The 23802-nt window shown below is 47.9% G+C and overlaps 1 protein-coding gene and 1 long non-coding RNA gene across 4 annotated transcripts in view; both read right to left on the bottom strand.

Moving 5' to 3' along the window:
- PLEKHH3 (pleckstrin homology, MyTH4 and FERM domain containing H3) overlaps nt 1–10537 on the bottom strand; it is a 36102-nt gene extending 25565 nt beyond the window's left edge. The window contains exon 1 of one of the 3 annotated variants that reach the window (XM_081166467.1): nt 9054–10537. In XM_081166467.1, coding sequence (XP_081022593.1) covers nt 9054–9134 — 81 coding nt within the window. In that variant the 5' untranslated portion in view covers nt 9135–10537. Of the gene's footprint in view, nt 1–3095; nt 3309–8232; nt 8518–9053 lie in introns of those variants that run through there. The other 2 variants (XM_081166466.1, XM_081166468.1) reach the window with 2 other exon arrangements.
- Nucleotides 1–23802, bottom strand: part of LOC308571412 — a 93098-nt gene that overhangs the window by 26613 nt on the left and 42683 nt on the right. The gene's annotated exons all lie outside the window — the stretch shown is intronic.

A 23802-nucleotide genomic window follows, 5' to 3' on the forward strand; every position in this document is an offset into this window, starting at 1 on the left:
GCTTCTGGTTAAGAACAGTTTCAGGTTAAGAATGGACCTCCAGAACGAATTAAGTTCTTAACCCGATGTACCACTGTATATTAATTAGCTTTCTTGTCCCAACTTTCCTCCAAAGCGCTCAAACCAGCGTTAGAAACTCAGATATATAAGCTAGGGGCCAAATGGCTCCTTAAACCAAGGTTACAGTCACCAAAACAGAATGTCTGGTTGCCATTTAGGGGCAAGAAGGCTCTAAAGTCTTATTTTCCATGCTCCAATTTTAGTATATGTGCTGCACTAAAATCTTATTTTCCAAATGATGGACTGATTGTGATTATGTTAAACATCTGGCTAGTTCAGATGACAACCTTGGGCTAGCTTAAGAACTTTGAGAACTTATCCAGGGGCAATCCACACGTATAATGACCTATTTGACCTCTTTTTCTTAATGGTGACTGTTCCTACTCAAGGCTGCACAGAAAACAACAACAATTTGGTTCAAGAAATGCAGTCTGATTGTGCAGATAAAATATAACGGAGGGAATTCTACAGGACGTGGTACTAGTGTGTGAAAACAGTCCAGATCCAATGATCCCCAGATGATGGACATGTCAGGTGCCATCCTGGAGCCCAGGCATCTTGACTTGGGCCCCAAGTGGTCGATAGCCAGGTACAAAATGTGCCCGGCTAATTTCGAACTTCCATACATCATGTATGGAAGTGAGAGGTGGACCATAAAGAAGGCTGATCGCCGAAGAATTGATGCTTTTGAATTATGGTGCTGGAGGAGACTCTTGAGATCCCATGGACTGCAAGAAGATCAAACCTCTCCATTCTGAAGGAAATCAGCCCTGAGTGCTCACTGGAAGGACAGATCCTAAAGCTGAGGCTCCAATACTTTGGCCACCTCATGAGAAGAGAAGACTCCCTGGAAAAGACCCTGATGGTGGGAAAGATGAAGGGCACAAGGAGACGACAGAGGATGAGATGGTTGGACAGTGTTCTCGAAGCTACCAGCACGAGTTTGACCCAACTGCGGGAGGCAGTGGAAGACAGGAGTGCCTGGCGTGCTCTGGTCCATGGGGTTACGAAGAGTCGGACACGACTAAACGACTAAACAACAACAACAACCCAATTTCGAACACTGAAGATGATGTCCGTGGCTCTTCCCCTTTCCATATTATCCTCACAAGAAGCCTGTGAGCTGGGTTGGGGTCAGTGGTGGTGAGCTTGATGGCTGAGTGGAAACATGGACCCTGGTCTCCCAGGTCTTAGTCCAACACTTACCCGTTGCATGATGAGTTAAGACAGCTCTCCTAGAACCCTTCTCAGACGACTTCCTAGCAGGATTAAGCTACCAGAGCTGGAAACTGCAGGTTCAGAGTCTTTGTGGGAGAAAGCCCTAATTTGCTTCTGGCAAGGAGAACCCTAGGAAGGACTCCTCAAGGAGAGAGACTTCCAGCCGCCCATCAGGCAAGACCTTTCCACCTGCCTTGCCCCACCCTCCAATCTCTGCTTCTCTTTTTTTTTTAATAATAATTTTTATTAAGTTTTCCATTTTAACAATCCAATCAGATCACATTGCATATTCCAAATTATACAAATACATCTCATATAATCCAAATATGCTTCAAGTTCAGTGGGGTTCCAATCATCTTATGTTTCTACTGCCTTGAGTTTCCAATAGTTCCTTCTTTAAATCTTCCTGTTGTTATCCTTCCTTCCTTCATGGCTTCTCAATTTGTATTGTATTATTTTATACACTGTGACTTGCCGTTGTTTTTATTTATTATAGTTTAGAAATTATTTATTGTAATTGTTAAGAGTGGATTTCTGTTTCATTTTTATACGCTGATATTTAATATTCTATACTCTTCTAGTGGATTGTTGAATCTGACTTGATTTGATATAAGTTGCTTATTTTAAAGTTATGTTTTATTATCACATTTTTGGATTGGATTGTTATATGGTGCACATTCTTTGCCTCTTCAGCTTGTAAACCGCCTTGGGTATAGTGAAATAGAAAGGTGGTATACAAATTAAACGTGAAATGAAAAATGAAAATTAAACATCCCTCCCCTGCTCTGACAGGTGTCCCTTCCTCCTTCTCCAGGAGAAGTGAATGACGCCATACTATAATGACTAGGCTCAGGAAGGCTTTTAAAAGTTTAATGGTTGTTTGTAGCAATTATCTCAAATTTGCATGGTAAGGAAGGGCCCTCTTTGAGTCTGCAAGCCCTTGTACTCACCGAAAAAGCACCTTTACTTGAAATATTTCAGATTAGCAGTCTGAACTGTGAGGGACTGGTGGGGAGAGGGAGCAAAAAGAAGCCAGGTACTTCTCTTTGCATTCTTTGGTAGGGTTTTAGTTCAGGTGAACAGTGTACAGTGGGACCTCGGGTTAAGAACTTAAATTCGTTCTGGAGGTCCGTTCTTAACCTGAGGTACCACTTTAACTAATGGGGCCTCCCGCTGCTGCCGTGCGATTTCTGTTCTCATCCTGAAGCAAAGTTCTGAACCCAAGGTACTATTTCTGGGTTAGCAGAGTCTGTAACCTGAAGCGTCTGTAACCCGAGGTACCACTGTAATACTTTAGAAATACAGTCATACCTTGGGTTGAAGTTGCTTCAGGTTGAGCGCTTTCGGGTTGCGCTCCGCAGTGACCCGGAAGTAACGGAACGCGTTACTTCCGGGTTTCGCCGCTCGCACAGACGGTCAAAATGATGTCACACGCATGCACAGAAGCGGCGAATTGCGACCCGCGCAGACATGGGTTGCATTCACTTCTGGATGCGAACGGGGCTCCAGAACGGATCCTGGTCGTATCCAGAGGTACCACTGTAAAGTGTTCTGAAATAGTAAACTCTTTGTAAGAGTTTACCCATTGACTATAGCAGCTTTCCCACCGCCTTCGAAAGAGAAAACTCTACTCCCTTAAAAATAAAACTGTTTCAGCTTATGTAACTCTTCGGACGACAATCCACATAAATGAGCAAGTTGACAAATCATGGATTTTCTCACTTGGGCTAAGTGGCGTCTGCGGGTGAAAACACGGTTGTGTCTGATCACTTCTCACCACAACCTGATGGAGAAGGGAACTGAACACTTTTCCCTACCGTTCTGAGGGCCCGAAATGAAGGAACTTGCATGACTGAAAAATAAATTCTGCATTCCTCTTTCAGAAAGCCTTGGCAGGGCAAAGGCACTGGACTTGGAGAAAAGCCACTAAAAGGGGGAATGTGGGGCTAGAAGTTCTTCAATTGCTGTTCCATAAACCAGGGGTGAGCCATGTTAGGAAACTCAAGACATATAAGGTCACTGCCAAATAGCAGCTTAAAACCTAGGTTACGGTCGCCACAACAGAATGTCTAGGCGCCATTCCGCCCCCCCCCCAATGAGATTTCTTTTTCCTTTTCTTCAGTTCATTTCTAGACTGCTTTATATCTCGAAGAAGAAATCTCAAAGCGCTTTACAACCCATTAAAACATCAAATAAAGAAATCCAGAATAAAACAAATTCACGCTGCAAGGAAAATATTTCAGACCCTTCTCCAAGTGACATTTTGCTTCCCCCATATTTATTTGCCTACTTAATTTAGCTCATAGCACAGCAGAAGTACTCTAGGAAGCCAGGGTGATGTAGTAGTTAGAGCAGGGGTCAGTAAACGTTTTCAGCAGGGTCCACTGTCCCTCAGACTTTGTGGGGAGCCAGACTATATTTTGAAAAGGAAAAAGAAAAAAGAACGAATTCCTATGCCCCACAAATAACCCAGAGATGCATTTTAAATAAAAGGACACATTCTACTCATGTAAAAACAGGCTGATTCCTGGACCGTCCGCGGGCCGGATTGAGAAGGCGGTTGAGCTGGATCTGGCCCCCGGGCCTTAGTTTGCCTACCCATGGGTTAGAGTGTTGGACTAGGACCTGGGAGATCACAGTTCAAATATGTACTCGGTCATGAAGCTGACTGGGTGACCTTGGGCCAGTCACAGCCTACCTCATAGGATCGTTGTAACAATTAACTGCTTAGCTGCTTAAGAAAGCTGGAGGGGCCAGCCAGGTGGAGATGACAGGTGCCAACCTGGCATTCGAAGATCTCCAAGTGGTTGCAGTCGAACCCATGCCAATCACAAAACGTGCCTGGCTAATTTCAAATGTTGGGGGGTGAGGAAGCTGTGGCCTTCTAGATATTGGCAAACTTCATCTCCCTTCATCCCTGACCATCGGCGACGTTCCCAGGGAACCATCCTAACCCCAGCCAACCTAAGCTGGATAGCATCCTCCAAATCAGGCACTCCCAAACTCGGCCCGCCAGATGTTTTGGGACTACAACTCCCATCATCCCTAGCTAACAGGACCGGTGATCAGGGATGATGGGAATTGTAGTCCCAAAATATCTCGATGGCCGAGTTTGGGGGTGCCAAATCCTTAAATTTCCTGAGGGGTCAAGGTAAGCAGTGCCAGGCGTGTGTGACACTACGGCACGCCCAGTTAACACCTATCAGATGACCAGGTTCAGGATCTGGTCTCTCCAGCTAGGCAAGCTGCTTTTGTAGTGGTAAGTGAGCTCACGCCCACCCCAGCTCTGCTTTGGCGCAGCACCCCACTGGGGAAAACAGGTTCTGGCAGCATCGCACAAAGGCTATAGTTAAAAGACATGATGAAGTAGCTGGAGCATTTCCCCTGTCCAAAAATAAATAAATGCTAGCACACTTGGAAATTATTTTGTTTTGCAGGGGGCGAGGGGGAGAGAATAAATGAATCAGATAATCACAGAATTGTAGAGTTGGAAGGGACCCTGAGGATAAACAAATGGAACCAGGTTAGCTTTGCCATGGTTTAATGTATTTTTAAGCTTTGTATTAAATGTATTTTGGGACACGGGTGGTGCTGTGGGTTAAACCACAGAGCCTAGGATTTCCCGATCAGAAGGTCGGCGGTTTGAATCCAAACAACGGGGTGAGCTCCCGTTGCTCGGTCCCTGCTCTGCCAACCTAGCAGTTCGAAAGCACATCAAAGTGCAAGTAGATAAATAGGTACTGCTCCGGCGGGAAGGTAAATGGCGTTTCTGTGTGCTGCTCTGGTTCGCCAGAAGCGGCTTAGTCATGCTGGCCACATGACCCGGACGCTGTCTGCCGGCTCCCTTGGCCAATAAAACAAGATGAGAATATGCAGCTAACCTATACGGGGATCAAACCTGCAACCTTGCTGTTATCAGCACCACACTCTAACCAACTAAGCTATCCAGGCTGACAGACAAGGATGGTTAAGACAGAGGTGTGCAAATCAGGCATGGTATTGGGGAGGGGGAATGTCCCCATCCCTTTCAGTGCTAAAACTGAGGGAAATTGGTTGGCCAGCAGACTGGGGACAGACAAAAGAAAGTCACACAATGCATTTGCTAGACCACAATTCCCATCATCCCTAAACATTGGCCACATTGGCTAGGGCTGATGGGAGCTGGAGTCCAGGAACAGCTGAAGGAATAAAGGAAGGATTCCAGCTACCAACCGGAGCAAATAGCTGTAGACCAAAGTTTATTGCGCAATACAGTGGTACCTGCAGCAGCAGGAGGCCCCATTAGCTAAAGTGGTGCTTCAGGTTAAGAACAGTTTCAGGTTAAGAACGGACCTCCTGGAAGGAATTAAGTACGTAACCAGAGGTACCACTGTATTTATTGCAGTGCCTGTTATATATAGACCCAAGAGACCGATTTATAAAACCCCCGTTTACGAATGGAATACATCTGAATGGAAAGGGTGAAATGGCTGCTGAGCGACACCGACGACTTTGTTACTTATAAAGTAGCACTCTATGGGCTGGTAGCTAAGAAGATCAGGAGGAAGGAACTAGATAAAATAGCGGTCAACTGCAAAGGGGATTCAGATATTTAATTTGGCACATCTTACCTGAGAATCTTCTGCTACTCTATTCTATTTAATGCAACAAATAATTTTAGTAGACTGTGGTTTTATTGTATGTGTGGTGCCCAACGATTGTTATGGTTATTGTTGTTGTTGTTTGTTGTTCTCCTTCTGAATGATGCCATGGCCTATGGCTAGTGCAATAAAAAGTTTAATTGGAAATTGGAAATAGGAGGTGTTCCCCAGCAATGGCAGAGCAAAGGAAGGGGAAGGAATAATAATAATAATAATAATAATAATAATAATAATAATAATAATAATAATAATAATTTATTATTTATACCCCACCCACTCTGGGCAGCTCAAAGCAGCATGTGTATATTTAGCCCCCCATAACTTGTCTCCGGGATTTGCCTTTTCATGCCTTCAGCCAAATCATCTACCGCCCCAAATTTTGTTTCCTCTTGGGAGGGCAACAGGGCCTACAAATGCAGCCATGTGTTGGCAAACCAAGGCCACAACTCGTTGGGCAGTCCAGCTTGGAGATCCCTTCCCCCTCCTCCCATCCCAGGGCTAGCGCTTCCTCTTCCGTGGACGTCTAATAACAGCTCTGCGGAGATCTGGAGAACCCCAAACCTGTTCCTTCCAGGCTGCAGTGATGCATCGCCTCCAACATGTCACATCCCGTTCCTCTTGACAGGACCTGCCTTTCTGACTGGAGACGTTTCAGAGCAGAAAGGTGTGCGTGTGTGTGAGAGAGAAAGAGACTCCCAATTTTCCCAGCAGATCCAGCTTCGGGTTAAGCTAAACCTTTTCAAGTCCTTTGGCCAGCCAGACCACAAACTGCTTCTCTACAACGTTTTGCCTGTACAGTGGTACCTCGGGTTCAGAACTTAATTTGTTCTGGAGGTCCGTTCTTAACCTGAAACTGTTCTTAACCTGAAGCACCACTTTAGCTAATGGGGCCTCCTGCTGCCGTCGCGCCACCGGAGCATGATTTCTGTTCTCATCCTGAAGCAAATTTCTTAACCTGAGGTACTATTTCTGGGTTAGCGGAGTCTGTAACCTGAAGCGTCTGTAACCTGCGGTACCACTGTACCACAAGTGGGAAGCCACCACAGAAAAGTCCCTGCTCTCGTGTTGCTGCTCTCCAGATCTCTTGCAGAGGAAGCCCACAAGCACAAAGGTATGCCTAGCATCCAAAGTACTAGGTCAGAGACAGGAAATATTTTATTAGAGGGAACAGGTTTGTTCTACCCTAGAGAATATCATTATTCCTGTAAAAAAAATCAACTGGCACAAATCTACGGCTGTCAAGAAATTCATCCTTTGGAGCTGGTCTGGGTCCTATTCTGGAAGAGGCAGTTGGGTGGGCAATAGGGCAATAGAGGGAGAAATTGGTGGTGCCCCTTTTGCTTCCCAGGGAGAAAGCGGAGGGAAATGGAGGGTTGGGAAGATGAATGGCTCCTTTCTGAACTCCGGTCGCGCTGTGAAGGGCCCTGTGTCCCAGCCAGCCAAAAGGCAGCCCTGCTCTCTGTCACTCTTGAAGCTGGCCAGGTTTCAGCTCTCCATGACTTCCTTTTGCCCACGGTGAAAAGGAAATGGGCTGGGAGCAAGAGGTGGCCAAGCAGCCAAGACAACAGCTCATTCTGCATAATTCATGGCCGTAGAATTACATAAGGATTATGAATACGAGGAGACACCCGCTCCCCAACTCACGTTGCCAGCAAATCATTCCTGCCACTTAGTTCATGCTACCTATCCGGAGAAAGCTCACCCTCCCCCCAAATTGGGAGGATGAGGAGACGGGCAGTGCTGCCCTGGGGACGGCTCCCACACTGCTTACAGGATGGAGCCAATCACGCCGGGGGTGCTATCCTGCAGGTTAGATCGGCCCCAAAGAGCATATATCCTAGGTGCAAAAGCGCCTGAAGAAGTTTACGCACCGATTTCTACCGCGCCAGCCCTCCTTCGATCCACCTTCATTTGCTCCTTTGCAAATCAAGAACGCAGGTCCAGGGCTGCATGAGTCAAGGCTCAGCAAAGCCTCCGAGCACGTTTCAAGCGAATTCCTTTACACTGAGTAAAGCGAGCAATACTCTCCCCCCCGCCCCCGACGCACAGGACAGAGCTTCCAAAGGCGAAGCCGCAGTTAACCTGCGCGAATTCACGTCCCAGGCGCGTTCAGAACACTTTGTCCTCCTGGTCCCCCCCCCCCGGGGGAATCGGGGGCGCGGGGACGAGTTAAGGCACGCGGGCTCCTCTAGGGTCGCAAAAGCGCAAGGTATTAAAAAAATAAAAGTGAGATCTGCCGGCCAGCTCTGCAGAAGCTGCAGCCCCCGGGCGGGAATAGGACGCAGCAAGTAACTCCGGGAGCTGCCCAACTCACCTCGTCGGCTTTGCTGCGCAATTCGAAGGACTCCTCGGCTTCGTCGTCGTCCGCCCCCCCTTTGCCTGCCTCGCCATAGTCGCGTCGGAGCAAGGTGAAGCCTTGCCTGCAGCACAGCAACCACCACAAGCCGCCGGGGAACGGCATCCGGCGCCTGAGCTCGCCGCGGGAGCCTCGATCCGCGCGCGCAAGGCGAGCCAAGGAAAGGACGGTGCGCCCAGGGCGCGTTTGGAGACGCCAGAGAGGGACCCTCCCGGCGCGCAGCTCCCCGGCCGTCTGGCGCGCTCGCTCAGCCCGCTCTCGCCCCGCCCCGGCTCTCCCCGCCCCCGCGCCCGAGCTGGGGAAGAGGAGGAGGAGGAGCGCGTCCCGGCCCGGCCCAGCCCCGCCGGTTGCCCCGGGAGGAGCCGCCCTTTCCGGGGGGCCGGCAGCCGGATGCGTCACGCGGACCGGCTGGGAGAGGGAGACAGGCCCGTGGCGCGCTCGGCTTTCCGCTGCCCCGGAGCCGGAGGCAAAGCAGGCGGGCGGGCTCCGGTCTGGTGCCAAAACTCAAGGATCGGGGCCGGGTGGAGCGATCGGGGCGGCTCAGAAAGCGCCGCCGGGACAGGGCTGCGCCTTTCCCCGACTTCGGCCGGAGAAGGGAAAGCGCAGGGGCGAGTTGTGAAGGGGTCTCGATCCGAGGTATCTGAAGCCTCTGGTAAGGCGGCAGGGAGGCTTCTGCTCGAGAAGCAAGAGGCGCAGTTCTCCTGAGCATATGCAGAGGTTTTCCTTCCTCGGCTGCAGTAGCGTTAACCGGCTCCCCGTCCGCCCTCTTAAGTACACACCTGGAGTTGTAATGGAGGGAAATATGTGATTTCCTGGCGAACTCGGAAGGCAGGTTTCGCACGCCGAATAGCCTCCAACATTCCCCGATGGAGAGAGGGACGTCAACTGGGCAGCTTACAACATACATAGAAACATAATGAAACGTTAAACAGAAAAACTTCCTTATGTAGTGCTGCCGTGAGATATCACCTAAAGGTTGTATAGTTACTTATCTCCTTGGCTCTGGAGTTGCCTAACTCCATACCCTCCTACATTCCTCTGATGAAAACAGGGACGTCCTAAGGAAAAGCGGGTCATTCCAGGATCAAATCAGAAACCGGGACGATATCTATGGATCTGGAACTGTCCCTGGAAAATAGGGACACTTGGAGGGTCTGGACCAGCCTTGAAAGTTGTGGAACATAATAAAAAAGGAGAGTTGTTCTGAGAATGGGCAGACTCGCTTTTTCTCTATTCCCAGGGCAGGGAATGTGTTATATGTAGGCCAGCCAAAGGCCTGGCAATTTTCATTTTTAAAAATCCTTCTGCATTACAGAAATTTAGAACTCTTAGGCACGTCAGGTTCTTTGTGGTAGCTCCAGAGAAGCTGCGACATTCGACTGGGGAAGACAAGTCTATCAACAGCTATCAATCACCCAACTATTAATTAGCCTCCGTGTTGGGAGGTGCTATGTGATTAAATACTAGGCTAGCCAGCAGTAGGGAAGGGTGGCTGTTGACTTCACGTCCTGCTCTTGAGTTTTCCCCGGAGGCGTTTAGTTAGCCACTGTGGGAAACAGGATGTGGATTAGATGGTTTCCTTGGCCTGATCCCACAGGGCTCTTATTAGGCTTTGCATTTCAAAGGCCGTGGCAGCAGGTCTGCAACTGCCTCTTCACCCATCAGCTTTTCCCATCAGCTAATGAGAAAACAAGTTGCATCTGAGGTTGTTTTTTTTAGTGAATTTCGTGGTTTTTGTTGCACTTACCTTACCTCTGAGGAGGCCAAGGATATTCGTGTATGGTAGTTCCTTCAGTCGACAAATCATCTCACCAGCAGTCTTCACTATGCAGCCTCCCCAGGTGCCCAAGTTTCAGCTGGAGCTCAGGGGAAACCTTTATGAGGCAATCTTTCTTGTGAGAGGGTAAGGAAGTGTAAGGAACCAAGGAGGCTGGACATGTGCTTGAGAAATGTTTACCAGAAAGAAAAACATGCACCACCCTTCTCCACCTCTCAACAGTAAGGAAGGCTCAAAACCTCGCAGCCACTGAATTTCTAAAGAACCCTGAGAATGATGCAAAAAATAAAGTAGCAATTTTTAGTTTTTTTGCAGAGGATGAAAACTCAAGTAACTGGAGGACAAATTCCAACACAGCACTGTGCAGAGTCTTTGTTATTCTGCCATATTCAAAACAACCATTTTCACATTTGATGTTAAAAATGTGTTTCTGAGTGTACCTCTTGCTCTGTTTATACTACATGTTACTCATGTGGAAAAGAAAGCAGAACAGCATGGAATTTTGACACTACATTTTTCTAGCTGCTTGTTGCAGACTGATCTAAAATAGCTAGGAAGATTTCAAATTGCGGTTTGTGGTTTTGCTTTCAAACAGCTGCAGGGACCTTGGTTTTTATATCTCCCCCCTTGCCGTTTTTCAGGTAAAAGACTGGCATGAGACGGGCATCTGGTGCCCCTTCCATGCCCCTACCCAATTTAGGGGGCTCAGGTGGGCTTTTTTTTTTAGGGGGGGGACTGAAACCTATCCTGCTGCAGTCAAAATCTGAAGCCTCCATAGCTGCTTTTAATTGGGAAACATTAAAAGAAATATATAAAGAAACCCTGTCATGGCTCTCCTGAATCATATTTCAGAATTTTTGCAACTATGCATGAGGGGAGGGTAAAATGATATTAATAGGTAGCTAAACTGTGTTAAGTTGCGCCCGACAGCTAAGGTGCAATTGGTCGTTTTAGTTGTACGGTCCTAAGGACCCCTCCCCCCACTATTTAGACAGAAAATAAGGGCTTCAAAATGTAGTAAGATAACCCTGCTGCAGTTGTGGGCCTTGTTGCTAATTTGGCTTGGACTTTGGCCTCCCGCAGTGCTCCCCTGATGGCATCGCTGCTGCCCAGGCTGCTGCCAAGTAGATTCCTGGAATGGCATCTCTTTCCTGGTCAGTTTATCCAAGGCAGCTGACTCTGAAAGGATTTCTGAAAGAATTATGCCCCGAGATTCCACCACCATCCCTGGTTTGGATGCGTATCTGTTTTGCAGGGATCAGAGCTTTTGTTATCTCTCAAAATCTTTACAGATCCAATCTTCAGGGAAGGATGTCAAAAGAGCATGAGAGGGAGGTGTTGGCAGGCTGAGGGGAAGGCCAAGTCTGCAGTATCTTTGGGGTGAGGACTCAGTGGACACAGGATGCTGCCTGTTTTGGGGCAGGGGGAGGGGAGAAAACTCTTCTTTTTATCCCCACTGTACACAGCAATTCTGCAGTATAAAAAGGTAAAGGGACCCCTGACCATTAGGTCTAGTCGTGGCCGACTCTGGGGTTGTGGCGCTCATCTCGCTTTACTGGCCGAGGGAGCCGGCGTACAGCTTCCGGGTCATGTGGCCAGCATGACTAAGCCGCTTCTGGCGAACCAGAGCAGTGTACGCAAACGCCGTTTACCTTCCCGCCAGAGCGGTACCTATTTATCTACTTGCACTTTGATGTGCTTTCGAACTGCTAGGTTGGCAGGAGCAGGGACCGAGCAACGGGAGCTCACCCCGTCACAGAGATTCGAACCGCCGACCTACTGATCGGCAAGTCATAGAATCATAGAGTTGGAAGAGACCACAAGGGCCATCGAGTCCAACCCCCTGCCAAGCAGGAAACACCATCAGAGCACTCCTGACATATGGTTGTCAAGCCTCTGCTTAAAGACCTCCAAAGTAGGAGACTCCACCACACTCCTTGGCAGCAAATTCCACTGTCAAACAGCTCTTACTGTCAGGAAGTTCTTCCTAATGTTTAGGTGGAATCTTCTTTCTTGTAGTTTGGATCCATTGCTCCGTGTCCGCTTCTCTGGAGCAGCAGAAAACAACCTTTCTCCCTCCTCTATGTGACATCCTTTTATATATTTGAACATGGCTATCCTAGTCCTAGGCTCTGTGGTTTAAACCACAGTGCCACCTGCGCTGACATTTTAAATTCCCTGCCCTGGAGCTCAAGACCACCCCTCCATACCTCATACATACATCACAGAAGGGGTGTAACCCAAGACCACCCCCCCACAAACATCACAGAAAAGGTGGTCTACAACAGAAATTTGAATGCTGTTTTTCCTGTTATCTGATAATGCCTTATCTGATTGCCTTTCCGGGTAGTCTGGCCATTCCTTTGAAATGCTTATTTTACACTTTTTTTTTTAGTTCATTATATATCATTTCCCAGAAAGTCTTTATTACCTTACACAGCCACCACATATGATAAAAGGTACTTCCCTTTTCTTTACAGGTATTTGTACTTGTTCTGTACATTTTTTCTAACTTACTAAGTGTCAAATACCACTGGTACAACATTTTCATCTAATTTTCTTTCAGTGTACAACATGCTGTAAATTTCAGATCTGTTTTCCATTGCCTTTCCCAATCTGCAGTCTGAATGTTATACCCCAAATCCTTTGCCCAGTGTATCATTACACATGCAATGTATCCTTGCAGGCACCAGGCAGAGTGGTGGGCAAGTGCTGGTGGGGTTTGGAAAACCGATGTCCAAGGTGTGAGGGTGTCCTTTCCCGAGCACAGCACAAAGACCCAGCCACCCATCCTGTTGGCTTCCGAATGAGAAACAGGGTGTCTGCGTGAGGTGTCCTCTTCTCCTTCACCTCTCACAGGAAAACGTCCTTGTGGTTGGTGCTGAAAACAGGTGCTGGCCCTGAGCGATGGCTTTCACGCGCAGCTTCCTCTTTCCACGAAATCCCCGCCTGAGGAACGTCTCCACCGTTGTGGGGAAGCGGCCTTCCTAAGGGGGGGACTTCTCTTTTGATTCATTTCCTGTGGAAGACTAGACTCAAGTTCCCAGGCTTGCCACTTCCCCAAACGGCTGCAAGTGACAGGAACTAGCATGGTGTAGCACCAGCAGATGGACTTCTCTTTTCCCAGAGGGGACGTCAGGGGCTGGGCCTGCTTTGCGAAGTCAGATCGTAAGCCCCCTTGGAAGACTAGGTAAAGGAAAAGGTACTCCTGACCATTAGGTCCAGTCGTGACTGGGTTGCGGCGCTCATCTCGCTTTATTAGCCGAGGGAGCCGGCGTACAGCTTCCAGGTCATGTGGCCAGCATGACTAAGCCGCTTCTAGCAAACCAGAGCAGCGCATGGAAACTGTTTACCTTCCTGCCAGATTGGTACCTATTTATCTACTTGCACTTTGACGTGCTTTGGAACTGTTAGGTGGGCAGGAGCTGGGACCAAACAAAGAAGAAGAAGAAGAGTTTGGATTTGATATCCCACTTTATCACTACCTGAAGGAGTTTCAAAGCGGCTAACATTCTCCTTTCTCTTCCTCCCCCACAACAAACACTCTGTGAGGTGAGTGGGGCTGAGAGACTTCAGAGAAGTGTGACCAGCCCAAGGTCACCCAGCAGCTGCATGTGGAGGAGCGGAGACGCGAACCCGGTTCACCAGATTATGAGTCTACCACTCTTAACCACTACACCACAAAGGGAGCTCACCCCATCACGGGGATTCGAACCACCGACCTTCTGAATGGCAAGCTCTAGGCTCTGTGGTTTAGACCACAGCGCCCAATGCGTCCCAGGGCTTGGGAGACGGGAAGTCCTAAATATCCGAGTACAGTAATGTTTCCTCTGGGCTGGAACACTGTGGCCATCAAACTATTAACCACCTCAGGTTGGTCAGTCAACCACCTCAGGTTGGTCAGTCCCTCTCTGCTCAGTATAATAAGCCAAGAAGGCAAGGGTTGAGCATACATTAGGTGTGTCCCCATTTGTCCAGTCACCTTGGTTACATCCTCAGGCCTTGGCAAACTGAAATCCACCCAATGGAAACTAGAGCGGGTGAAACTATGGAGACATCCAAATACGGATTCAACGGTTGTGTCTGAGTCAGGGCAGACATGGGTTGTTGTTTTCTAATCCTCTGTGAGCTTTGAGAACATGTCACAGAGAGCCCTCTAGGGTTCTGCAACGTCCCTGGGCAGGCCAGATTGCAAAAAGCCCTGAAGGAACCGCAAAAGCTCTGCTGGGGGTTGCACTGGAAGGATGCAATGGCGCTGGAAAATAACTGCTTAGGCTCCCATTAGCGTCTTCAGTCAGACTTCTTGTGATGCAGCTATCTTCCTTCCTGCTTGGTTGCCCTTTGCTCCCTAAATTACCAAGGAGCCAGTTGGGATAAGCTAAGCGGAAGAGGGTGCTGAGGAGGAAGGGTGTCAAAGGCCTGACTCATCTTCATATTCTGTAGAGTGACCTGTGCCAGCTGCGGCAACTGGAAATTCCCCAAGGCTGTCTGGACTCCTGGGGATTCCATGAGCCTCCTGGGATGGACCCCCCCTCCCCTTAACCAGCAGATCCATCTCAGCAGAGGGGACTAGATGCAGGGAGACTAAGAGCGCCTCCGGACATGCGAACCACATGTAGGAAACTTGTGCAGCAACCAAATCAGGACGAGCGCGAGGCAAAAGCTCGTTGTCAGCCAACCACCCCATAAACTAGTCAGAAGGAATGCTCGATAAAGCCAGATATGATCTAAGTACCTGTGTTAACTTTTGTGCAAGCAAATCAAGATGAACGCTCAGTGAAGAGGCCATCTGGAAGAGCCCTAAACCTCAACAGGAAGCAGTTAGATCAGGGGTTGGCAAGGTTTACCTCGCCTGGGCCGGTTCACTCCAGTGGAGATCCCTCTGTGGCGCCTGCGTCTGTGCAGACATGATTTCGGCGTCTGCGCAGATGCGATTTCCGGCGCCGTGGAAGCAAGTCCCTGCACCGCGCCAGTTTAGCGCAGCGTCCAGGGACTCGGCGAGCGGGCAGCTCAGTTTGGGGGTAGCTCGTGAGCTGGTTAAACGACCTTCGTGGGCCTCTTGCGGCCCATGGGCCTTAGGTTGCCGACTGCTGAATTAGATCGACAGAGGGAGGATTTATTTGGCTATAGACACTCTATGGACAAATACGAAAGAACAATAATATACAAAATGGATGAAGGCAATGCAAAAAATTTAGATGTGATATAAAAAGCCAGAAGAAGGAAGGAGGGGAGTCAGCTCTTAGGAGCAAATATAAATGTAAAATGTAATACAATATGTGTATGTGGAGTATGTCAATGAAAATCAATAAAGAATATTATGAAGGAGAAAAAAGAATTAGATTGACAGAGATGTCAGAATACCCCACTCCCCACCCCCCTTCAGAAGTAAAATGTGTGATGAGTTGGTTTTTATTTTTGTTTGATCAGGGATGTTGGAAGCCCCCTCTAGTATCTTTTTTCTTAAGTGGGGTGCACACCTTTGAAATAAGTCAGTACCCTCGGATGGCAGTAAGCTAACCACAGATGCACCTGTTCGGAAGGGCGCATCACCTGCAAGACACGATGCGCGCACCAAACATCAAGCGCGTTTGAATACTTGCAGGTGCTATATGAAAGGGCGTTTCTTGATCGTGCAGTCTGCGTGTGTGGCACTATGCGACTTTTCACGGCTGCAAAAGTAACAGGGTTTACATGCAAAGGGGGGGAAAGAGAGCATGCGACGGTTTAAATTTCACTGGGAGGAGAGTCTCCAGCCCAGCCAGACAAGTGTGGGAGTGAATTTGGCAGGCCTGCATTTCCTCTGTCCAGAGCTCAGCCCGAACCCACCCAGTTGTTCTGAGATGCTGCTTGACCCAGCATTTACGCCAAAGCGGGGGCAAGCAGGTTTAACCCCTGCTAAACCTCAACAGTGGGAGATGTTGGGAATCAGGAAGACTGAGGGAAAACTAGGCACTGAGCCCGACAAGCTCATGCTTATTACTGCTCACATTTTTATCAACAAGTCTGAAGGCTTAGAATCGTTCAAAATCAAGTAGTAAAAAAATAAGAAATTTGAAAGCTTTGTTTGTGTATATATCTAAAAGCAGTGCTTTTTTCTGGGGGAACACAGGGGTACGTATACCCCTAAACATTTTGTGAATCTTTGTACTTTTGTCCATTTACTGTATTTATTTCCCCCGATTTGAACTATAAAATCGTGGTTTTCTTGAATCAAGAGTACCCCTAAACATTTTTAAAGAAAAAAATCACTGTCTAAAAGTGTGTGTGTTTCAGTTTTACTAAGTAAAAACAGCTGGTTTCCAGCCAGAAGTGCCATTAATGAAAAATATGGTATTTTTCAAAAGTGTCAGGGAGCAGTGAACAAGAGTCCACAACAAAATGTTGCAGTTTGCCCTGGTTTGCATGTGTGAACCTGATCCTGTGGCTGAATTGGTCGGGCAAGGGGGAGAGTTAGTATCAAAGGAAGGAGTCTTTCTTCTAACTTGGGTCTTACTTCATGTCTGTATGTTATGTGTGTTTTAAGGTTTTGAACGTTTAAAAATGCAACCAGTCTGCATGCAAGTCACTGGAACAGGAGTTCAGCATGTGACTGAGTGACTGGTTCCGTCTGGAAGTGCAAAGAGGCAATTTAAGTAGACTGACCTTTGCCGCAACCTGAGAGGTGTGGGGAATTTTTTGAGTGGGGAACCAAACTAACCTCAGCCTCACCTGCAAAATTAACAGTACACTATATGGGCAGGGCTGCTGTAGCCTATTCTCACTGAAGCCCTCCAACCTGCAATACATGTATAGCAATGAATGCAGGTGGCGCTGTGGGTTAAACCACAGAGCCTAGGGCTTGCCGATCATAAGGTTGGCGGTTCGAATCCCCGCGACGGGGTGAGCTCCCGTTGTTCGGTCCCTGCTCCTGCCAACCTAGCAGTTCTAAAGCACGTCAAAGTGCAAGTAGATAAATAGGTACCACTGTGGTGTTTCCGTGCGCTGCTCTGGTTCGCCAGAAGTGGCTTAGTCCTGCTGGCCACATGACCCGGAAGCTTTACGCCGGCTCCCTCAGCCAATAAAGCGAGATGAGCGCCGCAACCCCAGAGTCGGCCACGACTGGACCTAATGGTCAGGGGTCCCTTTACCTTTATATAAGGGCAGGCACACCTTGGTTCTGGGTCCTCCTCCTTTCCTGCTTGTGAGGGGAGCACCCTGTTGCAACAGCTTTAATAAAGATCAGGCTTACTAGCTGCTTTGCTTCCCAATATTCTCTGGTTGGCCTCTGTTATTTTCTCCTACCAATAGGGAACCCACTTAAGGACTCTATACGGGCTCTTGGATACCCCATAAGGGAAGAAGGGCAGATTTTGTTTACAACACTTCCCACAGGCATCTGGGCTGGCCACTGTGAGAACGGGGTACATACTGGACTAGGTGGGCCATTGGTCCAGACCCTCCAAATATCTCTATTTTCCAGGGACAGTCCCGGATTTACAGAAGCCGTCCCGGTTTCTGATTTGACCCCAAAATGTCCCGCTTTCCCTTAAGACGTCCCTATTTTAATGTTGGAGAGCATGCTGTTACATTCTTAGGCACTAAATAACTTTGGACAGCCTGTGCAGGATTCGGAAGTGGGGCATATCTTTCTTTAGCAGTTCACCCCTTTCCCCCCCCCATTGATTTTCCAAAAAAATTCAACAGACAAACAAACAGATCTTAACTGTATTTAATCCAACCTTAGTAACATTGTTAAGTGACTTCCTCAAATCCCCCTGGCTGAATTTCAGTGTACAGTGGTACCTCAGGTTAAGTACTTAATTCGTTCCGGAGGTCTGTACTTAACCTGAAACTCTTCTTAACCTGAAGCACCACTTTAGCTAATGGAGCCTCCCGCTGCTGTTGCGCCGCCATCGCACGATTTCTGTTCTCATCCTGAAGCAAAGTTCTTAACCTGAAGCACTGTTTCTGGGTTAGCGGAGTCTGTAACCTGAAGCGTATGTAACCTGAAGCATATGTAACCTGAGGTACCACTGTGTATCATTGTAACAGTTTTCCAAAACAGATTTCTCATAAAATTAACTTAATCACTTAACATCTTTCTTTCTTTTCATTTTAACTCTAAACATATTATTCTATAACATCACATATTTAAATCCTAAGCCTATCTGTTATTTGCAAGTTTTTCCAATTAAGTTATCTTAACATATTTAACTAAATATTCTTTGAATTTCATCCATTCCTCCTGGTAGTCCTCCTCCTTCTGGTCGCGGACTCTTCCAGTCAGGTCGGCTAGCTCCCAAAAGTCCATCATCTTCATCTGCCATTCCTCCACTGTTGGGACTTCTTGTGATTTCCAATTCTTAGCTAACAAAATTCTAGCTGCAGTTGTGGCATCCAAAAGCAATCTAACATCTTTTTTTGGACAATTCCAAACCTATTATTTCAAGAAGAAAGGCCTCTGGTTTCTTAATAAATGTATATGTCAACATTTTTTTCAGTTCATTATAAATCTTCTCCCAGAAGTCTTTCACCTTGGGACAGGTCCACCACATATGATAAAAGGTACCCTATTTTTCTTTACATTTCCAACATAAGTTATCAATATTATGATATATCTTTGCTAATTTTACAGGGGTTAAGTACAGTGGTACCTCGGGTTAAGTACATAATTCGTTTCAGAGGTCCGTACTTAACCTGAAACTGTTCTTAACCTGAAGCACCACTTTAGCTAATGGGGCCTCCTGCTGCCGCCACACCGTCGGAGCACGATTTCTGTTCTCATCCTGAAACAAAGTTCTTAACCTGAAGCACTATTTCTGGGTTCGTGGAGTCTGTAACCTGAAGCGTATGTAACCTGAAGCGTATGTAACCCGAGGTACCACTGTACCATCTATACATCATTTTCATAATATTTCCCTTTAACACTGTACATGCAGTGAACCTGACCCCTTTCCTCCACAACAGCAGTTCATCCTTAGCAGAAGCAGCACGGCAGGTGAGGAGCGTGCCGGAAATTGCCTGAACGGGGCTGCATTGACTTGACTTTTCCTTTGCTGCAGCTTTATCGACAGGGGGAGGCTCTGCACAAGTCCCTGTTCCCCGTTCCCCTTCCCCCCTTCGCATCCTGCTGGCCTTTAAACGCTGGCAGGCCCCCATCCCTTACTCTGCAAGCTTAGATCAGGGTTCCTGCTGGAATCTCTGCCCCCATAGCTGCCATGCTGGTAGCTAGGGGACAAATCCAAACCCTGTAGGCGAAGGCAGGGCAGCGTCAGGCCTGCTCTGTCTTCTCTCGCTTAGGAGCAGCCGAACCGGCTTGGCTGCTTTGCTGTCACCACGAGGTTGCCTGGAGCGTTCAGATGGGTTGAAAGAGGCAGAAACACAGCATGGGGACGGCTGTGAGCAGTGGCTTACTGGTCCATCGCCCCGCCCTGTGGTGGCTGGGGCCCCGTGCTTTTGGGCAGCTGTACGGCAAGCCGAAGTTCAACAGGTGCGGCTTTTGCTTGCCATAATAATAATAATAGTAATAATTTATTATTTATACCCTGCCCATCTGGCTGGGCTTCCCCAGCCACTCTGGGCAGCTTCCAAAAAAATATTAAAATACTGTAATACATCAAACATTAAAAGCTTCCCTAAACAGGGCTGCCTTCAGATGTCTTCTAAAAGTCTGGTAGTTGTTTTCTTTGACATCTGATGGGAGGGCGTTCCATAGGGTGGGTGCCACTACCGAGAAGGCCCTCTGCCTGGTTCCCTGTAACTTGGCTTCTCGCAGTGAGGGAACCGCCAGAAGGCTCTCAGTGCTGGACCTCAGTGTCCGGGAAGAATGATGGGGGTGGAGACGCACCTTCAGGTATACTGGATCGAGGCCGTTTAGGGCTTTAAAGGTCAGCACCAACACTTTGAATTGTGCTCGGAAACGTACTGGGAGCCAATGTTGGTCTTTCAAGACCGGTGTTATATGGTCTCGGCGGCCACTCCCAGTCACCAGTCTGGCTGCCGTGTTCTGGATTAGTTGTAGTTTCCGGGTCACCTTCAATGGTAGCCCCACGTAGAGCGCATTGCAGTAGTCCAAGCGGGAGATAACCAGAGTATGCGCCACTCTGGCAAGGCAGTCTGTGGGCAGGTAGGGTCTCAGCCTGCATACCAGATGGAGCTGGTAGACAGCTGCCCTGGACACAGAATTGACCTGCGCCTCCATGGACAGCTGTGAGTCCAAAATGACTCCCAGGCTGCGCACCTGGTCCTTCAGGGGCACAGTTACCCCATTCAGGACCAGGGAATCCTCCACACCTGCCTGCCTCCTGTCCCCCAAAAACAGTACTTCTGTCTTGTCAGGATTCAATCTCAATCTGTTAGCCACTTTGGCTTGCCTCATGCTCCTGCAACCTCAGGCAGAAGTGCTGGTTGAAATTATGCCTGCCATGCAGCTGTTGCAAAAGATAAAAGAGCCCTGCCTGGAACTAATCTCTATCCTGACCTCCATATGAAGAAAACAATGGAAGAGCAGAAACCGACACATACACACAAATGCAAGCAAACAGAAAATAACATTGCAAGGTATTGGAACAGTAAAGGCAGCAGGATCCCATGGAAAATACTATACAGTGGTACCTTGGTTCTTAAACTTAATCCGTTCTGGAAGTCCGTTCCAAAACCAAAGCGTTCCAAAACCAAGGCGCGCTTTCCCATAGAAAGTAATGCAAAATGGATTAATCCGTTCCAGACTTTTAAAAGCAACCCCTAAAACAGTAATTTAACATGAATTTTACTCTCTAACGAGACAATTGATCCATCAGATGAAAGCAAGAATAAGACAGTGTTGTAGATGATAAAAATTAAAAATAACATTTTTTCTTACCTGCACTGGTAATAGCCATTGTTTGTTTTTATCCATTTCCGCAGTCACACAGTCATTCATTTAATCAGTAGCTGAACTGGGTTCCACACAGTCACAAAAACAAATTAATCGAAAAAGCCTCAAAAACAAAAGCGGAAAATAAATAGCAAAAACAAAAGCGCCAAACAACCTGTTCCAGAAGTCTGTTTGACTTCTGGAATGTTCAAAAACCGAGGCGCAGCTTCTGAGTGGTGCAGGCGCCCCAGAAATAATAGCTGACAGCCGCATCATACGTTCCAAAAAACATTCGAAAACCAGAACACTTTTTTCTGGTTTTTTGGCGTTTGGGAACAAAGGCGTTTCAGAACCAAGGTACCACTGTATTAACTGAATGCCTTAGAGCAGGCACCCCCAAACTCAGCCCTCCAGATGTTTTGGGACTACAATTCCCATCATCCCTGACCACTGGTCCTGTTAGCTAGGGATGATGGGAGTTGTAGTCCCAAAACATCTGGAGGGCCAAGTTTGGGGATGCCTCTCTTAGAGCAAGGATGGGTGTTTATTGTGGGGGTGGTGACCCTCATCTATGCATATATATTTTTTGCAGCACCCGCATGATGTGGTTGGCATCAGAGTGCCCATGCCCCCACTGACATTTAATCTGGAGTTACCCTTTCCAGAGGAAATGTGAAACAAACCACCCTGTTACCAATGTCCCGGTTGCAACATCTCGACAATGCACTTGCAAATTAATCCCTCACTGGGAATTCACCCCTAAGTAACTTTACTCTTCCAGCTCAGTTGCCCTATCAGCGCAATGGGACTAACTGTGACTCGGGTGTTGATGGGGGTATGAGAAGTTGGGTTTTGCAGAGAGGAAGGGTGGACTCACCAAGCGGGGAGAAGGAGAAGGGTTCGAGGAGCACTAGAAGGAAGGTACAGACTCTTTCAAGACTTGATAAATGTGGTAAAGGTAAAGGGACCCTGACCATTAGGTCCAGTCGTGGACAACTCTGGGGTTGCGGCGCTCATCTCGCTTTACTGGCCAAGGGAGCCGGCGTACAGCTTCCGGGTCATGTGGACTGCATGACTAAGCCGCTTCTGGCAAACCAGAGCAGCGCACAGAAATGCCGTTTACCTTCCCGCTGGAGTGGTACCTATTTATCTACTTGCACTTTCACGTGCTTTTGAACTGCTAGGTTGGCAGGAGCAGGGACTGAGCAACGGGAGCTCACCCCGTCATGGGGATTCAAACCGCCAACCTTCTGATCAGCAAGTCCTAGGCTCTGTGGTTTAACCCACAGCGCCACCCGCATCCCTGATAAATGTGGTACTCTACATCTTTTTAACTGCTGCCGTTTTCACGTTTTGGGTGTTGGAGTTTGCTTTTATTGACGCATGAGGATTTACGTAGTGCTGTTTTGTTTTTATGTGAGCCGCCATGAGAGGGTTTTGCCCTGAAAGGCAGCCGGCCATTTCAAATAAACAAGGAGCCGGAGAATAAGGGTGATGCCAGAGGGAAGAGATGGTATCCGCCTCCGCACCCCACCCTCCACCCCAGCAAAATTCCAGAAACCTTTCCCTAATAAAAATGACAAGCAGAAAACCACAAGGCTGCCTGTAAAAATTTAGTCAAGGGCTAAATTAGAAGCAGAGAGCGTAGGAACATCTGGCCGTAGATAGATGTTATTGTGAGAATATAAAAAGTGAGTCACATCCGGCAATTTTACAAAAGGTCCAAACTTTTATACTGCGGAGAAAAGTAGGGGAGCAAGGGGGCAAAGCGTTGGAGCATGGTGAAGCCTGGGTCATGCCGTGCAAAAGCCACAGGTTCAAACCATTGGCTCTTTTCTGCGACATGCAAAACTGCCCGCTGGTGAGAGGTCCTTGCCAGCCTTTCCAACTTTGAGAAGGGCTCTGGAGTGATTTGTTTTCAGCACAGAACATGAGGTTCTTAATATCTGGGTTGTGGGTTCAAAGACCTACGTTGGTGAAAAGATTGCTGCATTGCAGGGGATTGGACTACAATGGTACCTCGGGTTGAGAACTTAATTCGTTCTGGAGGTCCTTTCTTAACCTGAAACTGTTCTTAACCTGAGGTACTACACTCCCGCGGCCGCCGTGCCGCTGGCACACAATTTCTGTTCTCATCCTGAAGCTGGCACACAATTTCTGTTCTCATCCTGAAGCAAAGTTCTTAACCCGAGGTACTATTTAAGGGTTAGCAGAGTCTGTAACCTGAAGCGTCTGTAACTCGAGGTACACTGTACTAGATGATCTGAATGGTCCCTTCCATAGTTGCATTTGACTCCTAGTAAGTGAGCAAAAGGAACGCGGGTGCCGCTGTGGTCTAAACCACTCAGCCTCTTTGGCTTGCTGATCAGAAGGTCGGCGGTTCTAATCCCTGCGATGCGGTGAGCTCCCGGTGCTGGGTCCCTGCTCCTGCCAACCTTCAGTTTGAAAGCACGTCAAAGTGCAAGTAGATAAATAGGTGCCGCTCCGGCGGGAAGGTAAACGACGTTTCCGTGCAGTGCTCTGGTTCGCCAGAAGTGGCTTAGTCATGCTGGCCACATGACCCGGAAGCTGTACGCCGGCTCCCTCGGCCAATAAAGCGAGATGAGCGCCGCAACCCCAGAATCGTCCACATCTGGACCTAACGCTCAGAGGTCCCTTTACCTTTACCTTAAGTTAGCAAAAATGTGTAGCTTCTTGGCTACAGTGGTACCTCGGGTTAAGTACTTAATTCGTTCCGGAGGTCTGTTCTTATTGCAATAGCAATTCTTATTCAATTATTCTTATTGCAATAGCAGAAAAGGTGTAGGTACATTGGTACAAGTAAAGATAAAACTAGTACAACGATACAACGTAAAATAAAAATAATAATACAGTGGTACCTCGGGTTAAGTACTTAATTCGTTCTGGAGGTCCG

The sequence above is a fragment of the Podarcis bocagei genome (genome assembly GCF_964188305.1).
Source record: "Podarcis bocagei genome assembly, chromosome: 13".
Taxonomy (NCBI): domain Eukaryota; kingdom Metazoa; phylum Chordata; class Lepidosauria; order Squamata; family Lacertidae; genus Podarcis; species Podarcis bocagei.